At 41.8% G+C, this 26,731-nt stretch overlaps 1 protein-coding gene across 1 annotated transcript in view; it reads right to left on the bottom strand.

The window, feature by feature from the left end:
* Window positions 1-1,175: 1,175 nt before the first annotated feature.
* The window catches only part of LOC147725197 (phospholipase A2 inhibitor and Ly6/PLAUR domain-containing protein-like), an 85,702-nt gene continuing 60,146 nt past the window's right edge, over window positions 1,176-26,731 (bottom strand). Inside the window, exon 5 of the mRNA XM_086918195.1 lies at window positions 1,176-1,612. Coding sequence (XP_086774321.1) covers window positions 1,488-1,612 — 125 coding nt within the window. The 3' untranslated portion in view covers window positions 1,176-1,487. The remainder of the gene's footprint in view (window positions 1,613-26,731) is intronic.

The following is a 26,731-nucleotide window of genomic DNA, read 5'->3' as shown; positions in this document are numbered from 1 at the left end:
AATCAGCTAACAGTAGACCCAGAATTCCAAACAGGGACTCACTTGTTGCACACTGTTAGGATTGCTTAGACTGTCAAGTTCATGGCAAACCCAAATTCCACCATATACATCTGAGAGACTCCTGATCTCAACTTTGTTGCAACCCATCTTCCATTGGACTTCACAGTGATGCCAGTCATGGCATCCATTGTGGTTCGATGACAATGAGACTTTCATCAGTGGTCTCATACAGGACTCTGGGTCTTCATTCCGTTTCGGGCATGGCATTAATAGCATTGATATTTTATCCTGTATTTAATATAAACTCTTCTATTTAGGTGTCTATTAACTATAATTCCTTTCACATCACCTCTGTTATTGAAAATTCAACCAATAACTATCCATAAAAACACAGACCCATAATAACAGCGGTGTCAACCAATTTAATCAATGTAAAGTATGAAGCAGGTGTGTACGTTTTATGCTATGGGTTTTGCTACAGCACAAAGCAGATCAATTCCAGGATTACAGAGTGCATTAAAATCAAGGATATGAACTCATAACTCTGAGTTCTTTTGTTTTGACATCATCAACAATATGTGGAAGATATTTTACATGACCCGATATTCAAAGAGATGTTCACCTCTAAGTCGAAGAAAGAGGAACAAAGCAGGATGTCTTTGAGTACCTGGTAAGGTCTCACTGGCAGAAGACAATTAGACAGTTGGGAGTGTCCTGAGAGTAGTCACTGATTGTCTTCAATGTGGAGAAGGTGAAGGATGAACTTAAGAACAGTCCCTATTGGCTGATTATTGATATATTGATCCGAAACTTCCAGTGCTTCTCAGAGGGTAAACCTTTTCTATCTGGTTTTGGTACAGATTTGTTTATAATTGAAGTGAGATTAGTGGTGAAAAGGAAGTTATAAAACTGATGGAGTCAGACATTCAAAATCAGCTAGTATTTGAGCATGCAGCAGTGTGTTTCACTATTTGTGTATCACATGTCAACACAGGGAGTTGGCATGCAATCTGCATTTACATTAATTGGCAGGATAAGTATGGCCAAAACCACCATAATTCAGGTAATACTATTTCAGTTAGAGAGTTAACACTTGAATTCAGTTTCCTCTATGGTTACACATTAAGTCAGCTTTAGTATCCTATAAGAAGGAGCATCCCATCTGATCTCAAGCCAGTATCTTTGGGTGTTTGCTGTGCCAGGGCTTCAATCTCTTAGTGCATCAAGGGGAGGATTCCCTCTGAAATAACCAGTTGATTTAGATGGCTGAATATAAAGACCAGTGGAACATAAACAACATGGCAGCATAAACAGCACTATGCACATTGCCTTCTTGCATTCTGTATCCCAGGGAGACTGACATGAGTACATCTGCTTCATTATTACAATGTTCCTCTTCATTGCAGGTACTAGTAGAGCTTTAGGAATGTTTTTTCTGACTTTTACTAATCCGGGGTGGGATTTCATCTGAGGTGTGAATAATGGTCTCACATCGTTTTGGCAGGAACGCACAGTAATTCATCATTATAGAGTTGGGTGGCCACTTGGTAGAATATTTCACAGTAATCTCGAGAAACACAAGCTTTCAGGCTATACGGTTTCAATTTGCCACCTATGAAAAAAACACAATGACAATAATCAGTCATTAAAATGCTGCTTTATAATTTTTTCTCCATCTAGGAAAGAAATCATGCCAATCCTTGCCCAAAGTTTCCAAGATCTCAGATTGGTCACTCATATACACTCACTGGTAGTTTTTCCAGGCTCTTGGATTCTAGGCTGAATTGTGACTGTCACAACAGGTTTATAATTGTCCTTATGGTGGGAATTATGAGCACTATATGGAACAAGTACACTGTTGGCCTAACTGGTAATTAACAATTCTAACTGTACATTGTCAACAATAAATATCAAAGACCCACATTATTTTATGTAGATTATCTAAGGAATCATTGTTTTTTTTTACCATTTTAAACATCTTTGTTTACTTTTTTCTTTTACACTAAGTCTTGAACACATTACATGTTAATTCAACTGATTTCCAAAGCCCATGAATGCTCACTTGTGTTTCTGTAAATGTTGTAATGATCTGTACCTCCTTCATGACAGAAAAAAATCTCTTTATTTTCATTTGTATATCTTTTTATGCTACCTCACTTTGGTGATCAGCCATCAGTGTGAGATCACAACAATATCCATCCTTGTGGTTCATCATACTGTTATCCTCTAGACAACCAGTGTTGAAAAGTGAGAATAAATATGAACCACCTTTCTTTCTGTGGGGGTTACAGCAAGAACAATGCACTCCTGTGATCCCTGTGGCTACAACATGACATTTGTTCGAGAGTAACTGGACTGTGCACCCTAGCGAAGTTGCACAGCAGCCATACATTTATGGAATCACCTGGGAGAACTCATCCCCTAAAATAGATGAGACAGAAAACACATGATGACAATGTAGGTATTGGTCCTTTTCTTGGTATTGTTAATGGCTGTCTGTTGAGACTGTGTCCAGTGGTGAATTTCAGAAACTGCCATGGTGAGTAGACAGCTTGCTGTGCTAGCAAGAGTGCACCACTGGTGTTAGGGAAGCTGTATTATCCTCATTCAGGTCACCTGCCATGTATTATGTACTGTAGCGTCTCATTATTCTGAAGAGTCTTGATCTTGTGTGGTATAGTCCCTTGTGCTATACTGTATGATGGAGCAGTTGTCACAGCAAAAATGTAAGAATTGCAGAGACCGAACAAATTATATAGTTTTCCATTTACTTTTGTATCGTATTATCTCTTACCGTAACAGGGAGGACAACAACAAATAATATGAAAAACATTTCTCTGGATTTATATTGATTAGGTGGGACTTAGTCACTTTACAGCCATAGATGGCCCCACTCTGTGATGCTCTGGAAGACTCGGAGTACAACATGGTCCCTCCTTCTATACCTAGCCGTTCCTGCTTACTCCCCTAGTGGGAAAATGCCTTTGCGGACATCTGTGCATGCTTTGAGCCATATAAAGTGCTCTGACAAGTTGTGACAACCTCCGTAGCCACTGTGACCCTGAGGCCTTAGTTCACTGGAGTATCAACAATAAGTGTATAAACCGCTGCACTCCAAAGTATATTTGAATATTCTTGATAGTAGAAAAGTTTATAATCTTATAGGTGGGCCGGGTGTTCACCTCCTGGATCCTGAGGTGCTGTAATCCAATAGTCTGAGAAATCTTACAGTGTGTAAGAATAACCCGAAGCACTCTTGGGCACGGATAGTGCTATATCAGTAAACACAAATACTCCAAAATGGAATTGATTCTTTACTCAATTGAATTGTAAGGATTGTTCAACAATTTCCAAATGTTATCATCATATTTATTCCATATGACAAGATCATGAAGTAGAATCCATAATTAATTATCCATGGTCGATATATACATCAACATCCACAAGTGTTAAATCCCCAATGCATTTCGCGCAAACGCCCGCTTCTTGAAAGTAAAGAGGGGGATATAAATAACTGTACTGATACTCAGGAGCTACAAAAAACTGGTGTACTTAAAGGAAATACATGCATACACTAAAGATGTAGCTAACCCAGGACTGTGATGAATTTAAAATGCAATATGACCGGTTTAGGTCCCATAGGTAAAAGGGTCAAAAAACGATAAAATCGAATAGAAGGTATTAAGGACAGTGTGTGTGCTACCATAATATAGAATAGGAGATTAGGGTTGATGAAGGAAAGGGTAGTAAAGTATGGAATACCAGTAAAATTCAGGAGCACCTGACATAACGTGACTATGGTGAAGTGCGTGGAAATATATACAGTGCTCGAAATATAAACATAAAAGTGCCCGAGCTGTGTGTGAAGAGGTTCGCGTGACCAGCATCTTACCCGAGAATTGTAGAAAAGTGGATGAAAGTGAACGCCAGTAACAGGGTGGAGGTGGCGCGACACAGGTCCAGGACGGAGTGGCGAACCCGGAAGACGCCACGCATGCAAGGTGAGTACAGATGAATCGGAAAGATTAGTAAACATGGTGAAAAGACAACCGGGCCGCTTAGGATCCGCTACCAAAAGATAGTGAGACATTATTGACTGTGAGGGCAAACCCCGCGTGTGAAACTAAAGATGATGTAATTAAGTAACTCCGCAAGCAGACGGAATTACAAAAGTGAAAATTGAAAAAATGAATTACAATAAAAATAAAAAAAGAAAGAAGAAAAGAAGGAAAAATGTGGTGAACTACGGTATCGAAGAAGTGTACATAAAGGGAAATGAAACATCCTGGTAATTCATTGGAAGGGGTGACAACAGAGCGTGAATGAACATAAAATAGGCAAAGTCCTGAAGTTAAAAGCAAACGGGCATACTATAGAGCAATGCATTGAACAGCAAAGATAATGTCCACAGCTTATTGGAGAGATCATGTAAATACGGGTATCAATAAATCATAAATGGCAACTAAATTCAAGTCTTTCATTAAGACCTTTCGGCTGTACAGCCTGTAAATGATATATCCAAAATAACAGACAACATGCAGTGCTATACACACTTCTGAAAAATAAATGCATTTCACTGAAGTCAGTTCTACAAGCATGGGCTGTCGTATAAATGGATAGGGAGACGGTAGTTTCATCTCTATTTAAAATGTCTGAGTAAAACTTTGCACTTGAGTTATAAATGCCTCCGTGTAGTGCTCGACTCCAGCATATTAAGAGGGTCCATTTCCCTCAACATTATGCGCTGAAATAGAAAGCACAGTTTCACCCTGCTAATTTAGAACAATGAATCACATTTGGGAAGGCTTTCTTGTTTATCTGGGTAACTAGTATTGCTGCACAGGGGCTTTTAAGAGCTTTCTAATCGCTACACTCTCAGGCTGCTTCCCCTTCCCTCTGCTCGCTACCTCCAAGCAGAACCTCCCCTCCTGGCTGCGGGACATGGACTGTGCTCTCCAGGCACCTTGCACCTCACAAAGGCACTCTCCAGAGATCGCGTTGGTGCCAGAGTCCTACTAGCCTGCTAGGAAATCAGGAGATTTCACAGCAGGCAAGTGTCTCCCATGGGCAAGTAGGGCTAGGGCAGGGACAGTTGGATGATAGCCGCAGCCTGACTTGTGACTGACTCTGTTTCAGCTCTCCCTGCCTGCCAGATGTTATGAAATCTTACTAAACCCCCATAACCAGATAAGGGTAACGATCGAAGCCTGAGCCCTTGCCTCATCAATGGGGACACCTTAATGAGGCCAGGAATAGTGCATTGCTTTGCTTGACACCATTCAATATATTTTTAATGCTGCATTGCAATTGATGTTTTTAGGTTAATTTCTGTGGATTTGTATAGGAAATATTCTTGTCTAATCTTGGCACTGAACCATTATTTCACTGTGTATTATTTCTGGGGTATTTTTATAATGAGATGCTCTGGCCACTGGACTTATCCCACTCTGTTGTTTAATACTCGCTGGCGTCTATAGTAAAAAAAAGCATTGGCATAGCCAATAGGTCTCGCCTTTGGAACCTTATAAGTTTAGCCATGCAATAGTTGATGTTGTTTCACTAAGGATATTGTGCTGCATAACGAAATACTTATTAGGTCGCAATAGTGAGACATATTGGCTATGCCATAGCTTGTTTTATGGGCCATCCTACTGATGACTCAACCCTAGTCTATACGTTTGCCCCCACCCCTCTCAGAGACTGTTGGACCTTGGGCACTCTCACCAATGCCTGGATCTCCTGCCAATGAATGGGATTCAGCTTAGCCCATTGTTCGTCTCCTTCCTGCTCCTTTTTTATGGGCCAACCCACTGGAGTATCAGGACCTGACCTTTATTTGTTGACACCACTGTACTACTTGTCTTGGCCTAGCCTATTCACACTTTCCTGCAGTGGGGAGCTGCTGGGCAACTACACTGTCTAACCCCACCTGGACTGGGCAGTTATTGCTGTCTTCCACCTGTATCACATCCCTGTGCACCTGGGCCTTGCCTTCTTTACATCTGTTACTAAACCCGGATCCTGACACAATGTTCTCATATAAATCCTCTCACTAGCTAATATTCAAGGGTGTAGTGGGGAGACTGTAAGAAATCAGCCTCTGCATCACCATCACCGGAAAAAAACAAGACACCATACTTGAAAAACTTACTTTCTCTAGTTATCTCCATAGGCCTGAAGATAACTGATATTATGATGACATCAAGACCATATAGGGCAGCATAGGCTTTATTAAGCCCAAGTGGACATAATGGCCAGTCACCACAGAAGACCTGGAGGTACTGGAAATGGACAATATCCCTCAAATATAATTTGACGTGAAAGACTGGCCGCCCAACCTAAACATCCACTATTATAGAATACCAAAATGTCTAGAATGCAATGACATCCACACGTTTTTTTTTATCCCATGCATCAGTGGTCTGTCTTTTAACCCCAGCTGGACATTCAGAGGGAAAATAGAATTTGGTCTTATACTACTCACTCCTCTACTGTGTGCTCCACCAGACTTACTCTACTGAAAGCCTGTTTTCTACATCATGCCCAAACCCTTCTTAATATAGAGGGTAACATCACAGTAGACTTTTCATCAGAGACCATCACTAAAAGGAAGGTGTTCCAAGCCATTTTCCTGCTGCTGAAAATATGAACATGAAATATGGCTTTCTTGAACTCTACACCATGTGGATAGCTTTGGATTATCGCTCCAGATATTTCCTTGACTCCAACAAAAAGACTGCCTGGCCCTGTGTGCCATGAAAACCACAACCTCCTATCTCAAGAAAGGGTTAAAGCTGCACAAACAGTGGAGCTATAACCCCGCCAGAGCAGTCAACCTGACCAATCACAGAGAAGCTCTTCTAAATGTGACTATAGCAGAACTAGCTCAGTTACATTTGAGGAACAGCTTGAGTTCACATGCTCCCCAGGGTATCTGACTGTGGCAGACCATGGCCGTTAGCACAATGAGAAACATGCGATTATTACCTTTAACTATGTACTTACATCACATCTACCTGCCAGTGCCCCTTTACGGCATGATGCTCCCTACATGGTCTGTTCTACCTGTTATCGCAGACAGTAATTTTCATGATCCCCGTGGGACATTGGTTTGTGGAGTTTAGATCTATCAGGGCACCACAATGTTGATGTTCATATTGATTTAAAGCTCCTGTTTGCGGAAGTATTTATGGCCATGGTTCTGGTAATATAGCTATACCTGCTCACATCTATGTTCTTACACGTGTTCACCTCTCTTAGGGTAGACACCCTCCTTTCCTTTCCCACCTTTTATCTTAAATTCTGGAAAGATGTGTTCTTCCACAGTTAACCCAACACTTGGAGATGATCAAGCTCCTATACCCACAACAATCAGGATTCAGAAAGGGTTGCAGCACCAAAACCGCAGTTCTAAATGTCATAGACGATCTACACAAGTTACCTGACTCAGACCAATGCTGCATTCTCATTCTCCTAGACTTATCAACAATTTTCGATAAAGTTGATCACACCTTGCTCCTCAAAGTCCTCCCTTAAAGAGCAGGCATTGAAATGATGGTCCTAAACTGGTTCTCCTCCTTTCTACACTAACGCTCGCAAAGAATAAACATTTGAAACTTTGAATCCGACCCTCTTTCCATCAACAGAGGTGTTCCACAAGGGTCAGCACTCTCCCTCCAACTTTTCAACATCTACATACGAACCCCTCACCACACTACTCAGGAATTCCAACATCTCCTTCCAACTTTATGAGGATGATACACAGCTTTATCTGGAAACCTCATCTATTGATGACATACACAGACTAAATGTCACACTCAAAGATGTCCATCAATGGCTCATCAATGAACCACCTTAAACTTAATCAAGAGAATACAGAAGTACTTCTCATCTGCAACAGAGACCAAAAGTAATAAATAGAGGAATGGCTCAAAGCCATTGACGCCTTCAATGGCGCCCTCATGCCAACAGACTCGGTGAAATCTCTAAGTATCACCGTAGACCCCAAACTGGACAAGAAAAAACACATTGCAAGATCCACCAAAAGTGCGTGTCTCAATCTGAAACTTCTATACAAAATAGAACCCTTCCTTCTCCCAAAAGACCTTCTAGAGCCCACCCAATCACTGGTGTTCTCCACAATTGACTATGGAATCGCAGCCTTGAATGGGACAGCAAAATATCACCTAGGTCTCATAAAAATTACCTTCAATGCCGCAGCAAGAATGGTCACAGGAACTAAGGAATTCTTCCACAAATCTCTTGCACTCAAGCAACTTAATTGGCTCCCAATTGCACAGCGAGCCAGCTTCCGAACAGCATGCCTTACACTTAAAGCCCTTCACACAGGCGAACCAAACTCAAAAGGGCCGGCCAGTGCAGGAATATCAGAAGTTCCAACACTCTACTACTCATCCCACTGAAATCTCTGAAACACAAAACCGCAACTAAATCTTTTGCGGGAAATGTACCTAAGATCTGGAACTCCATCCCCCCACATCAGAATGACCAACTCTTTCCTGAAATTCAAGATCCTACTCAAAGCCCTCTTCCAGGAGCACTTGTGAACATAATGAGATGATCACAAGAGACTACGGAAATAGTTTGACACCATACATATCCTTGTTGTCTTCTAAAACAGTCATCTCTGAACTTGTGTTCGGTCACAAGATCTGTATTGTATATATGTCTATAATGCTCATAAGTATGTAAGTTGCAGATTATGTCTATCCCAATATTGTTAACAATTGTACATGCTGTGAAGTGCTCTGATTCCCTCGGGTCCAGCTAGCGCTATACAAAACTTCTAAATAAATAAATATTATACACATCATACATTGACAACTTATCATCTGTCATACGTCTTGGTGGCCTAGAGACACACCCCTGCCCCCAAAGAGTTGCAAAGAAACAAGCATTCCAAGGCTCTCTTGGCACCCGCTGTATCCCCCATTCCTTTTCTCTCCTCTCTCCCACAGCCATGGGACACTGACAAAACCTATCACTTAAGTGTATATAACCATCCTGAGTATCTCATGCTATCCTATTTTTCACAGAGTGTTGTCATTACAAAGTATGTAAGTTTTCAAAAGTATGGCGAATGAAAATCCAATTTAATTCAAAAATCCAATTTAATTCAAATATGAGCCTCCTTTAAAAATACTTTACAAAAAACAGACACTGTAACACCACCTCAACATAGATTTACTAACATTACCCTTACCACTCTCTTTTTGCTTTCCCTGTTCTGCATCTTTAATGGCTTAAACTCTGTGTGCCAAATCCCCCCATCTGCCTAGCTTCCACTCCTGCCCTTAGATAATGTTGGAGTATTTAATGGATATTAGTAGAATGCATGGCTACCAGAAGGCATGCCAGTGCTAGCGGACCGGTAGAGTAAGTCACAACAGCTTAGTAGGTGGGGTTTGGGAACATTGTAGAATCAAGAAGGGGTAGAAGGAAGTGGTCATGATCAATTCAACTTCTTTAATTCATAATTCAAAAATCAGAGGGGAAAGGATCACTTGTCCTGGGTCACCAGGGTTTTTATACATTTGTTTCACTGTACCAATAACAAACCCTCAATCACGTGCCAAGGTTCGGGTGGTGGTATATCTTGATTGTCCGTCTTTGAAGGTACATGGTAGCATCTTCATTGGGTTAGTGGTTATGCTTCCTCCACCCGGAGGTGAACCACTGGTAAGACCAGTAGGGATAAAAAAAATGACTGTAGATTGATAAATGAGAAAAATGTTTTACAAAGCATGAGTATCCAGAAAATGAGGTTTTTATTCGGTCTGTGTTCAGGCTAATTAAATTCTTTAAGTGTGCTATGGAAGGGGAGTTAGGGGTCTTCCACACTGTTGTTAGTCCATTTAAAAGGTCGACATGTTTCAGCCTTTGGGTGCCCAGAAGGGATCAGTTAGGCTTTCCTCAGGACCAAAATAGTAAAAAAGTGTGAAAATGACCTTACTCTTCAGGTATGCTCAGTCTAGGTATATTATCCTCATGGTGGTGAGCTCACTATGTACCTCTATGTCAGTACTTTCCAACCTTTTCGGGTCATCCCAGAGGACTGTACCTGCTCGTGTGCAGGTTGCGCACCACTTGTGCTGTGACTGCCTCTTGGTCCCCAGTGGTCTTTTGTTACATTGCATGTAGTTATATTCAAGCAGTGTTAATTATTGCACGCTTGCTCCTGTATCTTTTGGTGCATGTGATCCGTGTATATTCTATGTACATTCCAAGTTCTTACTGAATTGTGTTATTAGATTGTTGCTCTTGGTTGAGACAGTTGCATCTGACCTTCGACACAAGTGAATGTCTATTTGCCATGCTCCAAGTAAACTACTTTTTCTACAATCTTCTGTCTCATGGATATTTAAATTTAACAATTTGGCGACAATATTGCTACTGCCTTTATACAGCACGGGAGTGGAGTGTAACCCACGGGAAATGTTTCATCCTATTTTGGTGTCTCTCTCTATTGAATTGCTGAAAAGTATTTTTAAAGGAGGCTCATATTTGAATTAAATTAGATTTTCATTCGCCATACTTTTGGTTTGTGGATTTGACACACTGGACTTTTGGCATTTGCGCTGTATGATTTTATCTTTCCCGCATCTTTCAAAATCTTACCGCTTGCTCCTACCTCATCGTAGAACTCCACAGCGTCATCCTGCCATCCAGCGCTCTGCTCCGAAACCATCTAGCAGAAGGTCTCTAAGAACACGCAGCCGATCAGCGAGTGATGTCCTTGCGCTGATTGGTGCGTGCAACGTTTCACCTGCCATTTTGTTTACTTTTGTTGCTTGGCAACCGCTACTACTCTTCCAGAAGTTTTCAACCAGCACTCGAACACAACTTATACGCGTGTTTTGTTTCAGTACACCTCTTTAAAGCATAATTATTTACACTGTGTATCCTTCCGTACATAATGAAGTTCTACATCATATATGAGGATTTGTTCTATTACACAAGTCTTTTTATTTTTTGCATATACAAGTATTAATCAATATCTTCATGGATACCACAATAAAACCTATTCTTTTCAATAGACAACAATAGTAAATACAAATAAACCACCAGACTGTTAAATTAACTCACCATTTTTTACAAAATGCAATTTGAAGCCCCTATTAAATTTCTTCAAAACAAACGTGAACCAGCAATACCTTGACCTAGATGGAAGAGGAATTATTTACATATATGAAAGCCATAGATGGTGCGCATGGGCGCAGAAAGGAAAAGGAGTATATTACTACATTGTCTTGGTTCTGAAGGTCAAGTCATTTTCAGGGCATTACCTCCAATTACACCACAAACTGGAATGTTTAGTGGAATCTCCATACAGATTGGAAAAGAGATTTAAAATGACATCCAATATTGCACTAAACAGATTGAAATTTTATACCAGTGCACAAAAGGATGATGAGTTTTTGATGACTTTTTGACAGCTTTGAAATCTTTAAGTTTATATTGTAATTTTGGAATATTACGAGTGAAATGATACTTGACCAGATCATTGTACATGTCAAGAATAAAAAAAAATCCAAGTAAATTTATGGGTAATGGGTGACCCTAAACTTGAAGAAGTGATTTCATTAGCAAAATCTACTGAACTTTCAGAGAAATGGATGGATGTTGTTAAACCTAATTCCGACAAATCTACTATAGAGGAGAAAGTTTGTGTTGTCAAATCAAAAAATGAAGTGAAGTTCAGTGCTCCACTAGGTAAATTTTCATCTAAGTTTAATTCTAACAAGAAATATGACTACCCCAATAACTTTATTGCGTGTTACAGATGTGGAAGTAGATCCCATGTAGCATCTTTTCAAGGATATCCTGCAATAAGTAGGGAATGCAGATTTTGTGGTAGAATGGACCGTTTTAGCAATGCTAGCAGAGATAAATGTTTCAACAACCCTACATGAAGTGTTGTCACTAGCAATACTGATACCAACAAAATTACCAGTATCAGTGAAACTCAGTATCATAACAAAGGTTATGTTGTCTTAATTAGACATAGTGGACCACAAGAAGTAAATTGCATGAATTCTCCCAAACGTACTTTTCAAGTTATAGGTATTGATTTGGATCTCCTAGTGGATTCTGCTTCACCTTGGACAATTATAACTGTGCAATATTTTAAAGAAAAGTTACACAGTATATGTGATTATAATAATATACAATAGCCTGATATTAATGCTGAAAGTTTGATTGGTCAAAAATTGAGATGGAGGTTTTTTTCCAGGCAACTCTATATTGGAAAGAAAATTGTGCTCATTTCAAATTGTGCATTGCTGTCAAGGGAGTAAACATCTTAGGCTGACGAGACCAGTGGAAACTGCACATAATTCTCAACCCACATGCAGAAGATTCAGTTTCTTTGTGTGATGATTCAGCGATGGAAAAAATTGCCACAATTATTACAAAAATGTATAATTTAGGAAGAGAAACCAAACTGGTAAACAAGTACAACAAGGTTTTTTGTGATAAATTAGGTAAATTAAATATTGTTTCACATAAAAAATTATATTAAAGGAAAATGTTAGGCACATTAAGGGGTGTACCTATCAATATCAGGGATAAATTAAAAAAAATACTCAAGGATTTACTAGATGAAAATATCAAAGAGCCCATTGAATTGACTGAGTGGGTTTCACGCATTGTTTTGGTGCACAAGCCTGACCAAAAATTGCACATGTGTGTTGATTTGAGGGCGTTAAATTCCAATATTGTAATAGATTGTCATCCCCTTTCTAACATCCATGAGCTGGTGTCATTGTTTAATGGTGCGTAAATATTTTCCACACTAGACCTGAGATCTGCGTAATATCAGATTGAACTTTCAGATGAGTAAAAAAAAATACACTGCATTTATTACACCTCTTGGTCTTTTTCAGTATACATGAATGCCTTTGAGTTGGCATCCGTAGCCTCTGTTTTCCAAAGGGGAATGTTTAACATTTTCAGAGACATTGATACTTCTGTTAAATGAAATAGAACATGAATTGTGCAAGAGGATTGAGAACTGTGGCCTTACCTTTAAGGCGCACAAGCGTAAACTATTTAAATATTTTGTGGAGTATTTGGGGCACACTTGGTCTGGTGAAGGTCTGATACCCAAGAAATCTAATGTGGAAGCCATCTTAAATGCCCCGTATCCTTTAAACAAGGACCAAATATTATCATTCTACGGCATGTGTGAGTATTACAGTAAATTTTTTGAGATTGTTGCCACCAAAATGGAACCTTTAAGGTGGCTATTAAGACAGAATGTTATTTATGAGTGGGGAAAGGAACAACAAAGAGAATTTGAAATTATTAAGAATGATATCATTAATGCGCCCACATTAAAACCTTTTCGCACAAAGAAAGAATGCATTATAACTGTTGATGCCAGTTTATATGGGTTAGACAGTGTGTTATCCAAAGGGATGGTAAGATGGAGTGGAGTTTTGCTTTTTCTTCAAGAACTCTTAATGAAACTGAAAGCAAATATGCGGTTATTGAAAGAGAATTGATTGCGTGTGTATTGGCAGTTGAGCACTATAGAATTTATGTGTGGGGTAGGAATTTTTAACTTAGGACAGACCACTAGCCACTGGTACATATCCTGTCAACGGGAGGGGAACGTAATTGCCATTTTAGCTTCAAGGCTTCAAGAGTATAATTTCTCTGTTGAGTACTTTCCTGGAAAGAAAAATGTGACTGCTGATTGTCTGTCTCGTCTTCCGTGTGTTGATGTTTACAGCAATATCAATGTTGTTAAAGAGTTAGATTTTGTGGTTGCTATTTCTGAAATCATTCCCTCACAGTACCAAGATATTACAGAGCAGCAGTGGGAAGAATGCCAAAACAATGATGACAAGTGGTGTGATCCCAAGAAGTTTGTGAATGAAGGTTGGCCTAAGAGGAATAAGGTAAGTTCAAAGTTGTTGTCTTTTTATAATGTTGCAGACGAATTGTGGTGTGAAGGAGAGTTGATTTTTAAATATGGTGAGTGTATTTCTCCAAAAGGTATTCAACAATGTATTCTTAAGCTAGCACACATGCCTCATCCTGGTATATCTGCAATGAAGAGATTAATTAGATCATATTTCTTGTGGGCTGGCATGGATAGGTTTATTGACCAGACTGTTAGAGAGTGTCATGACTGTTGCTCTCCTGAAAAAATGTTAAGAGTACATGTTCCGCCTCTCAAAACAGTTGATTGCCCAATGGAACTATGGCATACCGTTGAGTTTGACATTTAAGGTCCTTTCAAAAGTTCACATTTTGGGTTGGTTATCATTAATTACCATTCTAAATGGCCTGAAGTAAAGTTTGTACCAAAAGCGACCACTAGTGCTGTTGTAAATTTCTTTAGGGAGGTATTTACACATGAAGGATGTCCCTCTATATTAGTTTAGGTTAATGGAGTGCCACTCGTTTGGACTGAGATGAGTAACTTTCTCAAACGTTGTAATATTACTCAGTTGTTCACTATATTTTATGAACCACATGGGAATGGCCAGGTTGAGCATTTAACCGGGTGCTTAAGGGTTTTGTCAATGATGCTATTAAACTAAAAGAAAATTGGTTGAATGTTCTTAGAGAACATTTGTGGGTGTATTACATTACCCAACATTCTATTACTGAGATTAGTCCTTTTAAATTACTTAACGGTAGAAAGTCAGCATCTGTAGTTTGTCCCTGGTGGTTCAGAGGGAAATGTAATGGTTGTTTGAGGACGATGAATGTGTACAGTGTACTGCTAGGAGAGTGGAATGTAAACAAAATAAAACCAAGCTATGGTATATCAACAAATGGAAAACAAAAGAACATACATTTAATATTAGTCACTGAGTAAGAATTTTAAAACCTGATTTGTAATCAAAGGTAAGAATAAATATGGTAAGCCAATACAAATAAAGATTTTTTTTAATAACAGTGTAATTAATCAAGATAGTAAAGTATGGAATTCTAGAATGGTTGTTAAATGTCCCATCCAATCGTTCACACATACTTCTGTACATACAGAGGCGGTCTATCAACATAGTGACCAATGTAATAAACAAACTAGTGAATGTGTTGCATAAAGAGTTAAATATGACACCCGCATCAAAAAGGTTCCTAAATTGTTTAATGATTTTGTTTAACCCCTTCAGTTGTTTCTCTTTTTTATTTCTGTAATTGGGGGGATGTGTTACATCTCATGTATTTATATTCAACCTCTGTTAATTATTGCATGCTTGCTCCTGTAACTTTAAGTGCATGCAATCTTTGTATTTTCTATGTACATTCCAAGTTCTTACTGAATTGTGCTAATGGATCGTTCCTCTTGGTTGAGGCAGTTGCATCTGACCTTCAACACAAGTGGATGTCTATTTGCTGTGCTGCAAGTAAACTACTTTTTATACAATCTTCAGCATAATGGATATTTAATGTTAGCACACATTTTCATAAGTTTACAGAAGGGAAAAAGATTGGGTTCTGGATGTAGGTGGAATGGAAGATTGTTCCAGAGCTCGGCAGAGGTCAAGTAGAAAGACTGTTCACCAATTCTCATCCTATTGATTTTGGGAACCGAATATAGGTTGAGGCTGGATGAATGGAGGCATCTGTTTGGGTAATAGGGGGATATGATGGATTGGAGAATGGTTGGCCGTTCTTCCAGAAGGATTTGTTAGCAATACAGAGGGACTTGAGGACTTTAATTTTATTCTATCAGGAAATTGGAAGCAGTGCAATATTTTCAGAGCATGTCTTGCAGAGTGGCTGTCGGGTATCATATGGACTGTATGTGCTGCACAGTTCTGGATGACTTGCAGTTTTGTTTGTGATCACTCTAGGGGATCCTAGGTACAAAGCATTTCCATAGTTGAGGCGAGAGAGGATTAAGGTTTGGACCATGAGTCTCCTTGCTAAGAAGGGGAGGAGCGGAAGAACTTTGCAGAGCATCTGCAGGAAGCCCTAACAGGATGCAGCCAGTTTATTTCCTTGATGATCAGATGTGAGAGACTGATCTAGCCGCATGCTAAGACTTTTGATTTGGTTTTCGGGAATGGGTGGGGATCCGAGATAGCTTGGCCATCCTGGGCAGATGTCAGAAATGGGTGAGTTGCCAAGCAGCATGAGCTCTGGTTTATCTCTATTCAGCATGAGGAAGGATGATTCCATCCATTTGGCGACTCTCTCCAGGCAGGGACTAGACTGAACGGGGAAAATCCTGGATGATTTAAGGCCACCACTGATTGGGTTTTATCAGCATAGGTAAAAATTCTATCCCAAAAAGGAGGACAATCTGTGGCAGAGGGCTCTAATAGACATTGAACGACCTCATGCTCAGAGATGCACCCTGAGGGATACCATAGCCAAGTGGTATCTGGTTTGAATAGTTATCTGCTTCAAAGACTTATTAGCTCCTGTCCTTGAGAAAGGACTGTAGCGAGGTGATGACCCTGCCTGATAGTCCGACATTTCCTAGTCTGTGGATCTTTTTGTCATAATTAAAAGTGCTGAAAGTGGCCTTGAGGAAAAGGAGGATGATAGCTATCGATCCAACTTTGTTGATTATCTTTTTGTCATTTTCAAGCACTGCAAGTAATGCGGTTTCAGTCCTTTGTTGAGGGTGGAATTCAGTTTGTGCAGGATGAAGTATGTTGTGACATTCCAGAAAAGCAGGACTTACTGAGTTAACATGCTTTTCTAGCATTTTGCTGATCCCAGGAAGGAGGGAGATAGGGCAGTAGTTACCAAGTATATCAGGGTTAAGGTTGGGTTTCTTTAATAGCGCCCTCACCATGGCTTGTTTATACAGTGGGGGTACTAGTCCAGTCAAGATGGATGAGTTTATCAACTTCAGAAGCACCAGGAAGACTGTATCCCCAGCCTTACAAACGGTTTGTGTGTGCTGAGTCATTAGGGGAGCCAAACTTTACTGAGGCATATGTGTTCACTAGAGTGTCCATACCCTACAAGTGGATTTCCTTAGGGAATGCTTACCGACAAGGAGTGTTCCATGATCCATGGTTTAGTAGAGGGAGCATGGGGGAAAGGAATTATAGATATCCTCTTCAGGTTTATCACACAAATTGTTTGACCCTTCAGTGTGGAAATATCTTACGGGTCATTTTAGAAGATGCTTAGCGATCTTAAAGATTTTTCATGGGGAATTTAGGTGGAGTAGATTCTTTCCTCACAGTATATTGCTTGTGCCTCCTTTACTTTGGATTGATAGATTGACGTAGAGTCCCTGCATTTCTGTTTGCTTATTGTGTCATAGTTTCTTATCCATTTCCTCTGAAGTCTTTTGCAAATTTGTTTGTACTTATGCAGCTTGTTAGAGAACAACGGAGAGGGGTTATCCTAGTTTTTTGCAAGATGTGTTTCTTAGGTATGACGAGGTCTAGGGAGGAGTTGATCCAGTGGTTGAATTGGTAATTTGTGACAGAATGGCTGGAATCTATGGTAAGTATGATATTTTTCTGGGCTGCATTCCAAGGAGAAGATTTAAATGGAACTTACGCATCTGCATAGATGCGTCAGTTTCCTTGCACCAGTGGCAAATGTCCTTGAACCACCATGGATAGATTGTATTTACTATACAGTGCTCCATCGCGCAAGGATTATTAGATGCATCAGGGATTCTGACAAATCTGTTTGCCCAAAAGTCACAAATGGCTGGAGTTGTGTCATAAGCACGATGCAACTCCAGCATTGTATTTGAGGTCTAAACTTACTGTACTGCATCACTCCTTACACCTGCTTCAAGCAGGCGTAAGGTTATGATGCAGTGGCATCCTAAAAATTGGCTAAGTGAAATCTTGTTCAATTTTTTAAGAGGCCTTCCTGCATTGGAACACCCTCCCTATATACATTATACCGGATGCAGGTATAATGTTACGCAGGGCTTCACTATGTGCCACATCTCCCTAGATGTGTCACATTGTAAATAGGGCGCATTCTTTGTGCCATCGCTGCATCAAAAAAAGTGAAGCAATGGCGGCACAAGGAGGCGCAATGGGCTTGCAAATCTGCCCCAATAGTCCAGAGGAAAGTTTGACCAAAAAGGTTTCCAGTTACCGGTTGTGCTGGTTGCAGGAAGGGGATTCAACAGATCCCAAGAGAGGGGGACCAAAAAGTTGTCAGACCATGGTACTGGGACTGAGTCTCCTACTGAAAGTTTCCTGCAGTTGGAGAAAATGGGGTCTAGGAGGTGCCCTGTTTATGGCTGGGGCTCAAACATTTAGCTTTATCTGAAAAGCAAGGAGATTATGAGTGGTTGGCAACAACTTCTGGTAATATTTTGAACAATTGTCTAGGGGGACAGGGGGGCAGTATATATGAATACCTGAGGAGGTGTGGGTTGGGGATAGTGAGATGGAAAAAGAAAATTCTCACAGTCAGGAAGGATATCAGAGGTGATGCAGCAATTAAAAGCTTATTTTAAGATAATGGCAATGCCTCCTCCCCACCCCTGTTCACAATCTTTCTTCAGCGAAGAAGAACAGGAGTGAAACCCATAAATCAATCTGGGACTGGGTATAAGGTATATATAGAACACAATGTCCCAATAGGTACCAACAGATAAAGCAATTTCAAGTATGTATTCACCAAGCATTACAGACAAAGGACAACAAGGAGTCTCAATTCCTTAATGAAAGGCTTGTTAATCACCGTTTTTTCAAATGGGAATACAGTTGTAAAGCAGCACTGTACATGAAAGCATTCATGTGACAACCCAAATGGCACTTGGTGACAAGGTGATAATAAAGTGAAAGTGACGACGCAAGTGAATGTGGTGAACAGCGTGGTCGGCGCAAAGTGACAAAAAATATACAGGGTAGGCTCAAAAATGAATTCAAATTATTTCAAATTGCAACACTGTTATGAGCCAAAATTAATGCGCCAGAGAATTGTGCTGCAGTGTCGATGGCGTTTTGATCCTCAGTGGTTTGGGATCCTCTTCAGGACAGGGTTGACAATTGATGGAGTGCTGCAAGGGGACAAAGTTTAATTTAAGAAATCGGGCAATGGGACAGGAAGGGCTTACTATAAGGGCGGATGTGTGAGCCGGGTGAAGAAACTATCAATCACATGCGTAAGAACCAAGTTATTTAAGGAGCAGACCTATGTAGCAATCGTGAAGGTAGTGATTGGTCTCATGCAATTTAACAGCGCGTGAGCTAAGGACAGGGGGCCTAAGGTAGAGGTGTGGGGAAGTTACATGATTAAGATGCAGGCATGTGAGGCTGGCATACCTGAGATGAAGAAAAACGCTGGTACTGAATAGTTGCCAGTCGTGAGGTAGCCTTAGATACAGGTGATCCTGCGAAAATGGAGAGCAAGATTCAGGAGACCGGGGGAGGTGGAAGCGGGAGGCGGGGGAGGGGGAGTGGGGGAGAGAAAAAGCGGAAGGCACAACTTACAGAAGGATCAGCATACGGATGAGTCGTGACCCGTCATGGGGATATTTCAGGTTTCTTTAAATGATGCCGGTACAGCGTCTGTAAGAAGAAACCCTGTTTCAGAACGAGCGGAAATTCCGAGTGTGCTTCAAGTGATACGGGCTTCGGGACATTTCAACGGATGCTAGGTATTTCAGGAGAGGAATTACCTGAATAAATCTTGCGCTGTAGGAGACTGAATCAGTAGTGCGGGTTCCGACTTGCACGGAGGTTCGTGGCGGCCTGGGACTGCTGAATCTAACCAGGAAGTAACTGGTGAAGGGGGCGGATGATGTGAGGGAAGGGGGCGTGGAAGGTGGGAAGGGACATGGAAAGTGAAGGGGTGAATGCGCGTCAGTGAATGGGGCATAGCTCATGAGACAGTGCATGCAAACGACAATGTATGGTATAACAATGGTATAACAATTGCAACATTAAAGGGTTTTGGAAAACACAGATGTTGGAATAGCAATTATGATTAAAGATATAGTAAAGCATTAGGCTCATAAAACATGATGTATTGATATAGGCATTAATCATACTCACAGTGGTCAGAAGAGAGTGAGAGTACCGGAACAGACATTCACGAAGTCACAGTACTATTCCACTCATCCAGAGTGTTTAAGCCCCGGTTTACAGAGTCTGCCAATGAAATCCATTTACACTCAGCTCGATTCAGAAGCATTGTTATACTACCACCTCTAATTGGGAGTCTGAGATGTTCAATCACCTGCCAACGCAGGTCAATGTCTTGATGTCTGTTCTCAATGAAATGAGGTACAAGGGGTGCTGTAAGAACCTGGCAATTTATTCTACTATTATGTTGAATAATGCGCTGTTTCACCATTTGGGTAGTTTGACAAATGTATAGCAGATCGCAGGGGCAGCGAATGGCGTAGATCACATTTGTAGATTTACAGTTAGTATGGCAATTTAGTTAGTGACTTATTCCATTGTAAAGAAACTCTTTGGTGTTAAAGGTAAGTTCACATACACTACAACTCTGGTATTTGCAATGTCCTCGAATCGGTGCAAGGCCCCAAGCTGATGTGATGGTGTGTTTATCTTTGGAGGTATCTGGCCATGTGATCGCATGCACCAAGTGATTGGCAATGTTATTCCCACGCTGATTTGAGAAAAGGGGGGGATCCTGGAATTGCTTATCAGACCGTAGCACTCCCCAGTTCTTTTTAATGATTGCACTTATTTTGTTACTGTCTGGACCAAAGGTTGAGACGAACGGGATCCTCGTCGTCGTCTTCTTGGTGTTGGGAACAGTAGATTTTCCCGGTGGTTGTTCCAGGCGCGCTTCTTGGCTCTGGTAGCCAATCTTCGGGGGTAGCCTCTGTGTATTAATTTGTTCACAAGAATGTCAGCAAATTGTCCATATGGTAATCCATCTCTTAAGCCCCTTGGATGGTGACTCGAGTAATGTAGAAGGGTGTTGTGTTCTGTGGGCTTCCAATAAAGTATCGTGCCCAAGGTGCCATCCTCCGCATGAATGGTCACGTCAAGGAAAGGCAAGTCATTCATTTTGCACTCACTAGTAAATCTAAGATGTTCTTGGGTGTTATTGAGCCAGTCAATAAAAGGAGTCAATTTATCAGTGGTGCCATGCCAAAGGAGGAGAATATCGTCAATATAACGTCGCCAGAGGTCAACATGATGAAGGTAGGGATTGACTGGATTGAAGATTAATGATTTTTCGAGATCATGGACAAAGAGTATTGCGAAGTTAGGGGCAAAACAAGCTCCCATGGAGACACCTTTGATCTGTAGATAGAATGTCTCACGGTACTGAAAGTAGTTATTCTGTAAGGCAATACGGAGTAAGTCCATGATGAACTCCGTGGGGATTCTTGTGGGTTGAGGTCTGGATAGTAATAAGTCATTGATCAGTTGTAGACCCTCCTTATGGGGTATATTGGTATATAGAGATTCTATATCCAAACTAACCATGAGTTGCGAAGTGGTATCAAAGGCCTTATCCTCAATGGTGGTAATGAGGTCCATGGTGTCCCGTACATAGGTGTCAGTAAGAGGGACAAATTCTTTGATAATCGCGTCGATGAATTTACCCAGTGGTTCGAGAATCGAACCGCAACCGGAAACAATTGGTCGACCCGGGGAGGTTGGTCGCATCCTTGTGGATTTTTGGTAGGACATACAGGACAGGTGTCCTAGGGTGAGGATTGTTCAGATAAGCATGCTCTTTTTTCGTTATGATGCCAAGATCTCTAGCAGAGTTAGTGACTGATAGTATTTTGGATTTAATGTCCAGTAGCGGATCCCTGCTCAGTGGACGATAGTGCTCCATATTGCAAAGCTGACGTTTGATTTCTGAATCATATTGGGTTGTGTCCATGACGACAATTCCTCCGCCTTTGTCAGCAGGCATGATGACAATTTCACTATTGTTCTTGAGTGAGTGGATAGCATTTTTTTCAGTCATGGGTAAATTGTAAGGTGTGAATCGTGTAGCAGTCTTAAGATCCAAGACCTCCTTCATCACCAATTTTTCAAAAGTCAAGATTTCTGGTGACATTTGATTGAGAGGTGGGTTGAAAGTAGATGGCGGTCGGAAAATGGAAATATGGAAATATTTTGGTAGTTTGATTCCGTTTTATCTGCAAAGAAATGTTTGAGTCGTATCCTCCTAAAGAATTTAAGAAGATTAGATTGAAGATCCAGGAAGTTGGTGGGTTCTGTGGGTACAAATGAGAGTCCTCTTGAAAGTAGGTTAATTTCATCAGAGGTCAAAGTGTGTCTGGATAAATTGAATATCGGAATGTTGAGGTCAGTGTCCTGGGTTTCACTGACGTTTGTTATTGTGGTTGGCCCCATTGGTAATAAAGATTCCGCGTCTGGGTTGTCACATGAATGCTTTCATGTACAGTGCTGCTCTACAACTGTATCCCCATTTGTAAAAACGGTGATTGACAAGCCTTTCACTAATGAATTGAGACTCCTTGTTGTCCTTTGTCTGTAATGGTTGGTGCATGCATACTTGAAATTGCCTTATCTATTGGTACCTATTGGGACATTGTGTTCTATATATACACAATCTCTCCTCAGCACATAGTATCCTGGTAAGAGACTATAGTCTCAACGGCAGTGGGTTTTGTATCGACAGGAACTGCTTGCGCTCTACTAGGTTACTGACTACTTGTCAAGGTAAAGGTAGTGTAAAGCAGTGGTGCCACAGGAAAAGGGAAACCCTCTGAACCCTTAGTACGGTGTTCTTACAACACCTGGACTAAATACAACGCAATTTCCTATGCACACACAAATCAATTAAGGTACAAATTGTATTATAAACAGACATCAATGCGGAAGAGCCTCTTCCGCATTACTCGAGAAGACTGGAAAGGCAGACCGCCGGATTCGTGGCTGAACACTTCTTAAGGTCCAGGGACATACGGATTCTTATTTAGCAACGCCTACACGGCAGGAGGGGATTCCCTCGCCCTCATTTGGAGCACGTAATTTTTGAATATTGTGACTGCGTCCTTACTAAAGATTTCGAAGATTCGTGAGAGGATCTATTCCATCCATTGAACATACATGATACCCTTACCGGGTTGGAATTATCACCGGTTAAGTGGGACTACAATATTCGCCATCATTGAAAGAAAGCCCTGAAGAGTCAGAGTAATCTTGACTCTGACGAAACACGTGTCGGCTGGCGAAAAGTTTTTTTGGGCAATAAAACAGCAGAATATTGCTCAAACCAAAGAAGCGGAAACATTTATTGACTAGAATGAAATTTATTGATGTCTGTTTATAATACAATTTGTACCTTAATTGATTTGTGTGTGCATAGGAAATTGCGTTGTATTTAATCCTGGTAAGAGACATTGCACCAGGTCTGCTTCTGACTTAGCATTGAGCCTGGTTTCCGTAAGTAACAGCACGTCAGGACGCTCCTCTTGGAGCAGGATACAGATTTCCGTTCTGTGTTTAGAAAAAGATCTGCAGTTTATAGACAGCATTTTGTAAACTTAGGGAGCAGGAGGGGCCAGGCAGGATTTAGGTATAGGAAGTGCTGTGTAAGAACAATGAGGTGAGCTCAGAAGGTCTCTAGATGGACCAATGGAGTATAGACAAATATTGCTGGGGTATACCCTCAGTCTCCTGAGTAAATCTGAGGAGTATGTAAGTTGATATAAAAAGAAACCGTCAGGGAGGGTGGCCCTTGATCCTGGACAGATGCGGACGCAGGTGCAGACAGGCTTGCCATTGGTGCGCCCCCGGCGCATATGCTGTGCGTCAGTGCCATTGCTTCAATTATAGCCGGAGCACTAGTAGGAATTGATGGAAACTAGAGCGTCTTACCTCCAAGATAGCCGCCGTGTAATGGCCCAATGGAAGTGGTTGAGAAAAGGTCCCCTTCCTGGAAATGGAAGAGCTCCCTGCACGCAAACACCAGCCTAGCTGCTGCGGAGGACCATAAAGAAGTGCGACAGGGGGACTCTAAAGAGGTGAGCAGAGTAAAGTGCAAGTTGGCAAAAGTATCCAAATTTATAATGTTCCACACAGTTAGCACACACGCTAAGAACAGGATAAAATATAGGATAAAAACAGGATAAGACACAAGCTTAAAACACTTTAAAGGAGCGCTTAGCACCAGCAGTACTGAGTGAGCTACCTTATTCTCTCTTAAGGCTCCCCTTCAACTGCATCACTCCCCACCTCCTACTCGTTGGTTCTGTGACACCACCACAGAAGTCCACTTCCAAAATGCAAAAGACAGGAGGATGTTTAGAAATAGTTTTGCACTGTGTCGTGTCCTCTTGATATTCCCTAATTCAAGATGCTCAGAATGACATAATTGAAGTCCATCAACCTTCACCGGTTGTGTAGAACAAATCAAACTTCCACATGCAACAAGCACAATGGATTAATATGCTGAGCAAAAATCATTCAAATCCTCATAAGAAAGAATCAACATCAAAGGTCCATAAGAGGCTTCTTATCTTTTTTATTTTCTCTTGTCAAGATTCAATAGACTTCTAGCCAACACATGGGCGCCATCTTTGCTTGGGGTGAGTGTGTTTGTGTGCGGGCGCCATCTTGGAGCGTCCCGACGCTCGAGTTGTGTTGGGAGTTGCCTATTTAAGGCGGACTTACACTTCCTGGCTTCCTGATCTTTGCTGCACGAGCGCAGGTCGCGCTGCCAGCTGGCTTGATAATTTGAGATTTTAAAACTACCTTTAGCTCATTTTGGTTACTTTATGTTGCTTAACCCCTGATTTTACCCATTGCTCTGCTGGGCTTCTGTCCCCTTACCTGCAGTTAATTTTGGGAAAACTCACCGCCATTCGGCGGGTCCGGGTCCCGGGGCTGGTCACTCGTGGGCGCCATCTTTGCTTGGGGTGAGTGTGTTTGTGCGCGGGCGCCATCTTGGAGCGTCCCGACGCTCGAGTTGTGTTGGGAGTTGCCTATTTAAGGCGGACTTACACTTCCTGGCTTCCTGATCTTTGCTGCACGAGCGCAGGTCGCGCTGCCAGCTGGCTTGATAATTTGAGATTTTAAAACTACCTTTAGCTCATTTTGGTTACTTTATGTTGCTTAACCCCTGATTTTACCCATCGCTCTGCTGGGCTTCTGTCCCCTTACCTGCAGTTAATTTTTGGAAAACTCACCGCCATTTGGCGGGTCCGGGTCCCGGGGCTGGTCACTCGTGGGCGCCATCTTTGCTTGGGGTGAGTGTGTTTGTGCGCGGGCGCCATCTTGGAGCGTCCCGACGCTCGAGTTGTGTTGGGAGTTGCCTATTTAAGGCGGACTTACACTTCCTGGCTTCCTGATCTTTGCTGCACGAGCGCAGGTCGCGCTGCCAGCTGGCTTGATAATTTGAGATTTTAAAACTACCTTTAGCTCATTTTGGTTACTTTATGTTGCTTAACCCCTGATTTTACCCATCGCTCTGCTGGGCTTCTGTCCCCTTACCTGCAGTTAATTATTGGAAAACTCACCGCCATTTGGCGGGTCCGGGTCCGGGGGCTGGTCACTCGTGGGCGCCATCTTTGCTTGGGGTGAGTGTGTTTGTGCGCGGGCGCCATCTTGGAGCGTCCCGACGCTCGAGTTGTGTTGGGAGTTGCCTATTTAAAGACGTCCTCTCCCGCGCAGCGGGAACGCGCAGTGGGACGCCGTCGCTTAGCCGGAGTCGTGCCAGAGTCCTGCCCGTCTGCGCTCGTCCGCGTCGAGGTAGCGGGTGCGGGCTATGGACGCTGGCTTTTTGCCACCTTACCATCATGTGTAACATCGCGATGCTCAGGTACGATCGTGCTGCTATCTTTTCTATAAGAGATAGCCTTCAGGTATGTAATCATGTCCCTATACTACCTCTTTCGGGACCTTATGACTGCGCATGCGGCTGTTTCTCTTTGGCCTCACCCATTGGGGTGCGCCCTGCTGAAGGGACTGCCCGCGGCATTCATATAGATTGTACTGAGCGAACACTCAAGATATGGAGCTTGAATGTTAGATCTTTGGTCAAGCACTATCAGTCACTCCGGGACATGATAGATACGGACTCCCCTGACATCATTTTTCTTACCGAAACTTGGTTACAGGATGCTGATACTGCCATTATAAACCTGGCTTTCCCTCCTACCTATACAGTGTTTACTTTAAACCGCGCAACCAGGGGAGGTGGTATAGCCATGGCGACCAAATCTTGCTTCCCGGCTGAGTGGAAGGCCCAGGATCTTCCTATGTGTGAAAGCGCCTCTTTTAAGGTTAAGGTTAGCCATCAATTCACCTTTAGTGGCTTGCTTATCTATCGTCCACCTGGGAACAACACCGTCTTCAAGGCCTCCCTAGTAGATGTGGTCAGCTCGCTGATTTCTAGCATTGCTAACTTTAACATAGTAGGTGACTTAAATATACATCTTGATCAGATGTCATCTCCTTCCATCAGCTCTCTGCTAGCGGACCTTGAAGCGATGCAACTTAACCAACTTGTTACCTCCCCTACCCATATAGGAGGTCATATACTTGACCCCTTCTTCACCACCTTAGTTCGGGCTAGAACATCTGACCCGATGGCGATGGGTTGGACGGACCATTTGTTGGTGAAAGTGTCATGTCCCTTAGATAATCCACAACTTAAACCTGTGGATAAACAGATCCTAAAGCGCAACTGGCGTAAACTTAAGCTGGAGGACTTTGTTGGGATATTGGAGGCACAGCCCCTAGGCGAACTACAGAATGTGAAACAGGGATACGAACAGTTCTGCAATTGGGTCCTTACTGCCCTCGATTCTCTTATACCCCTGCGGTGGTCTAAATGTCAT

The sequence above is a fragment of the Lissotriton vulgaris genome, chromosome 4_1, assembly GCF_964263255.1.
Source record: "Lissotriton vulgaris chromosome 4_1, aLisVul1.2, whole genome shotgun sequence".
Classification (NCBI taxonomy): Eukaryota; Metazoa; Chordata; class Amphibia; order Caudata; family Salamandridae; genus Lissotriton; species Lissotriton vulgaris.
This window is presented reverse-complemented; position numbering and strand designations above follow the sequence as displayed.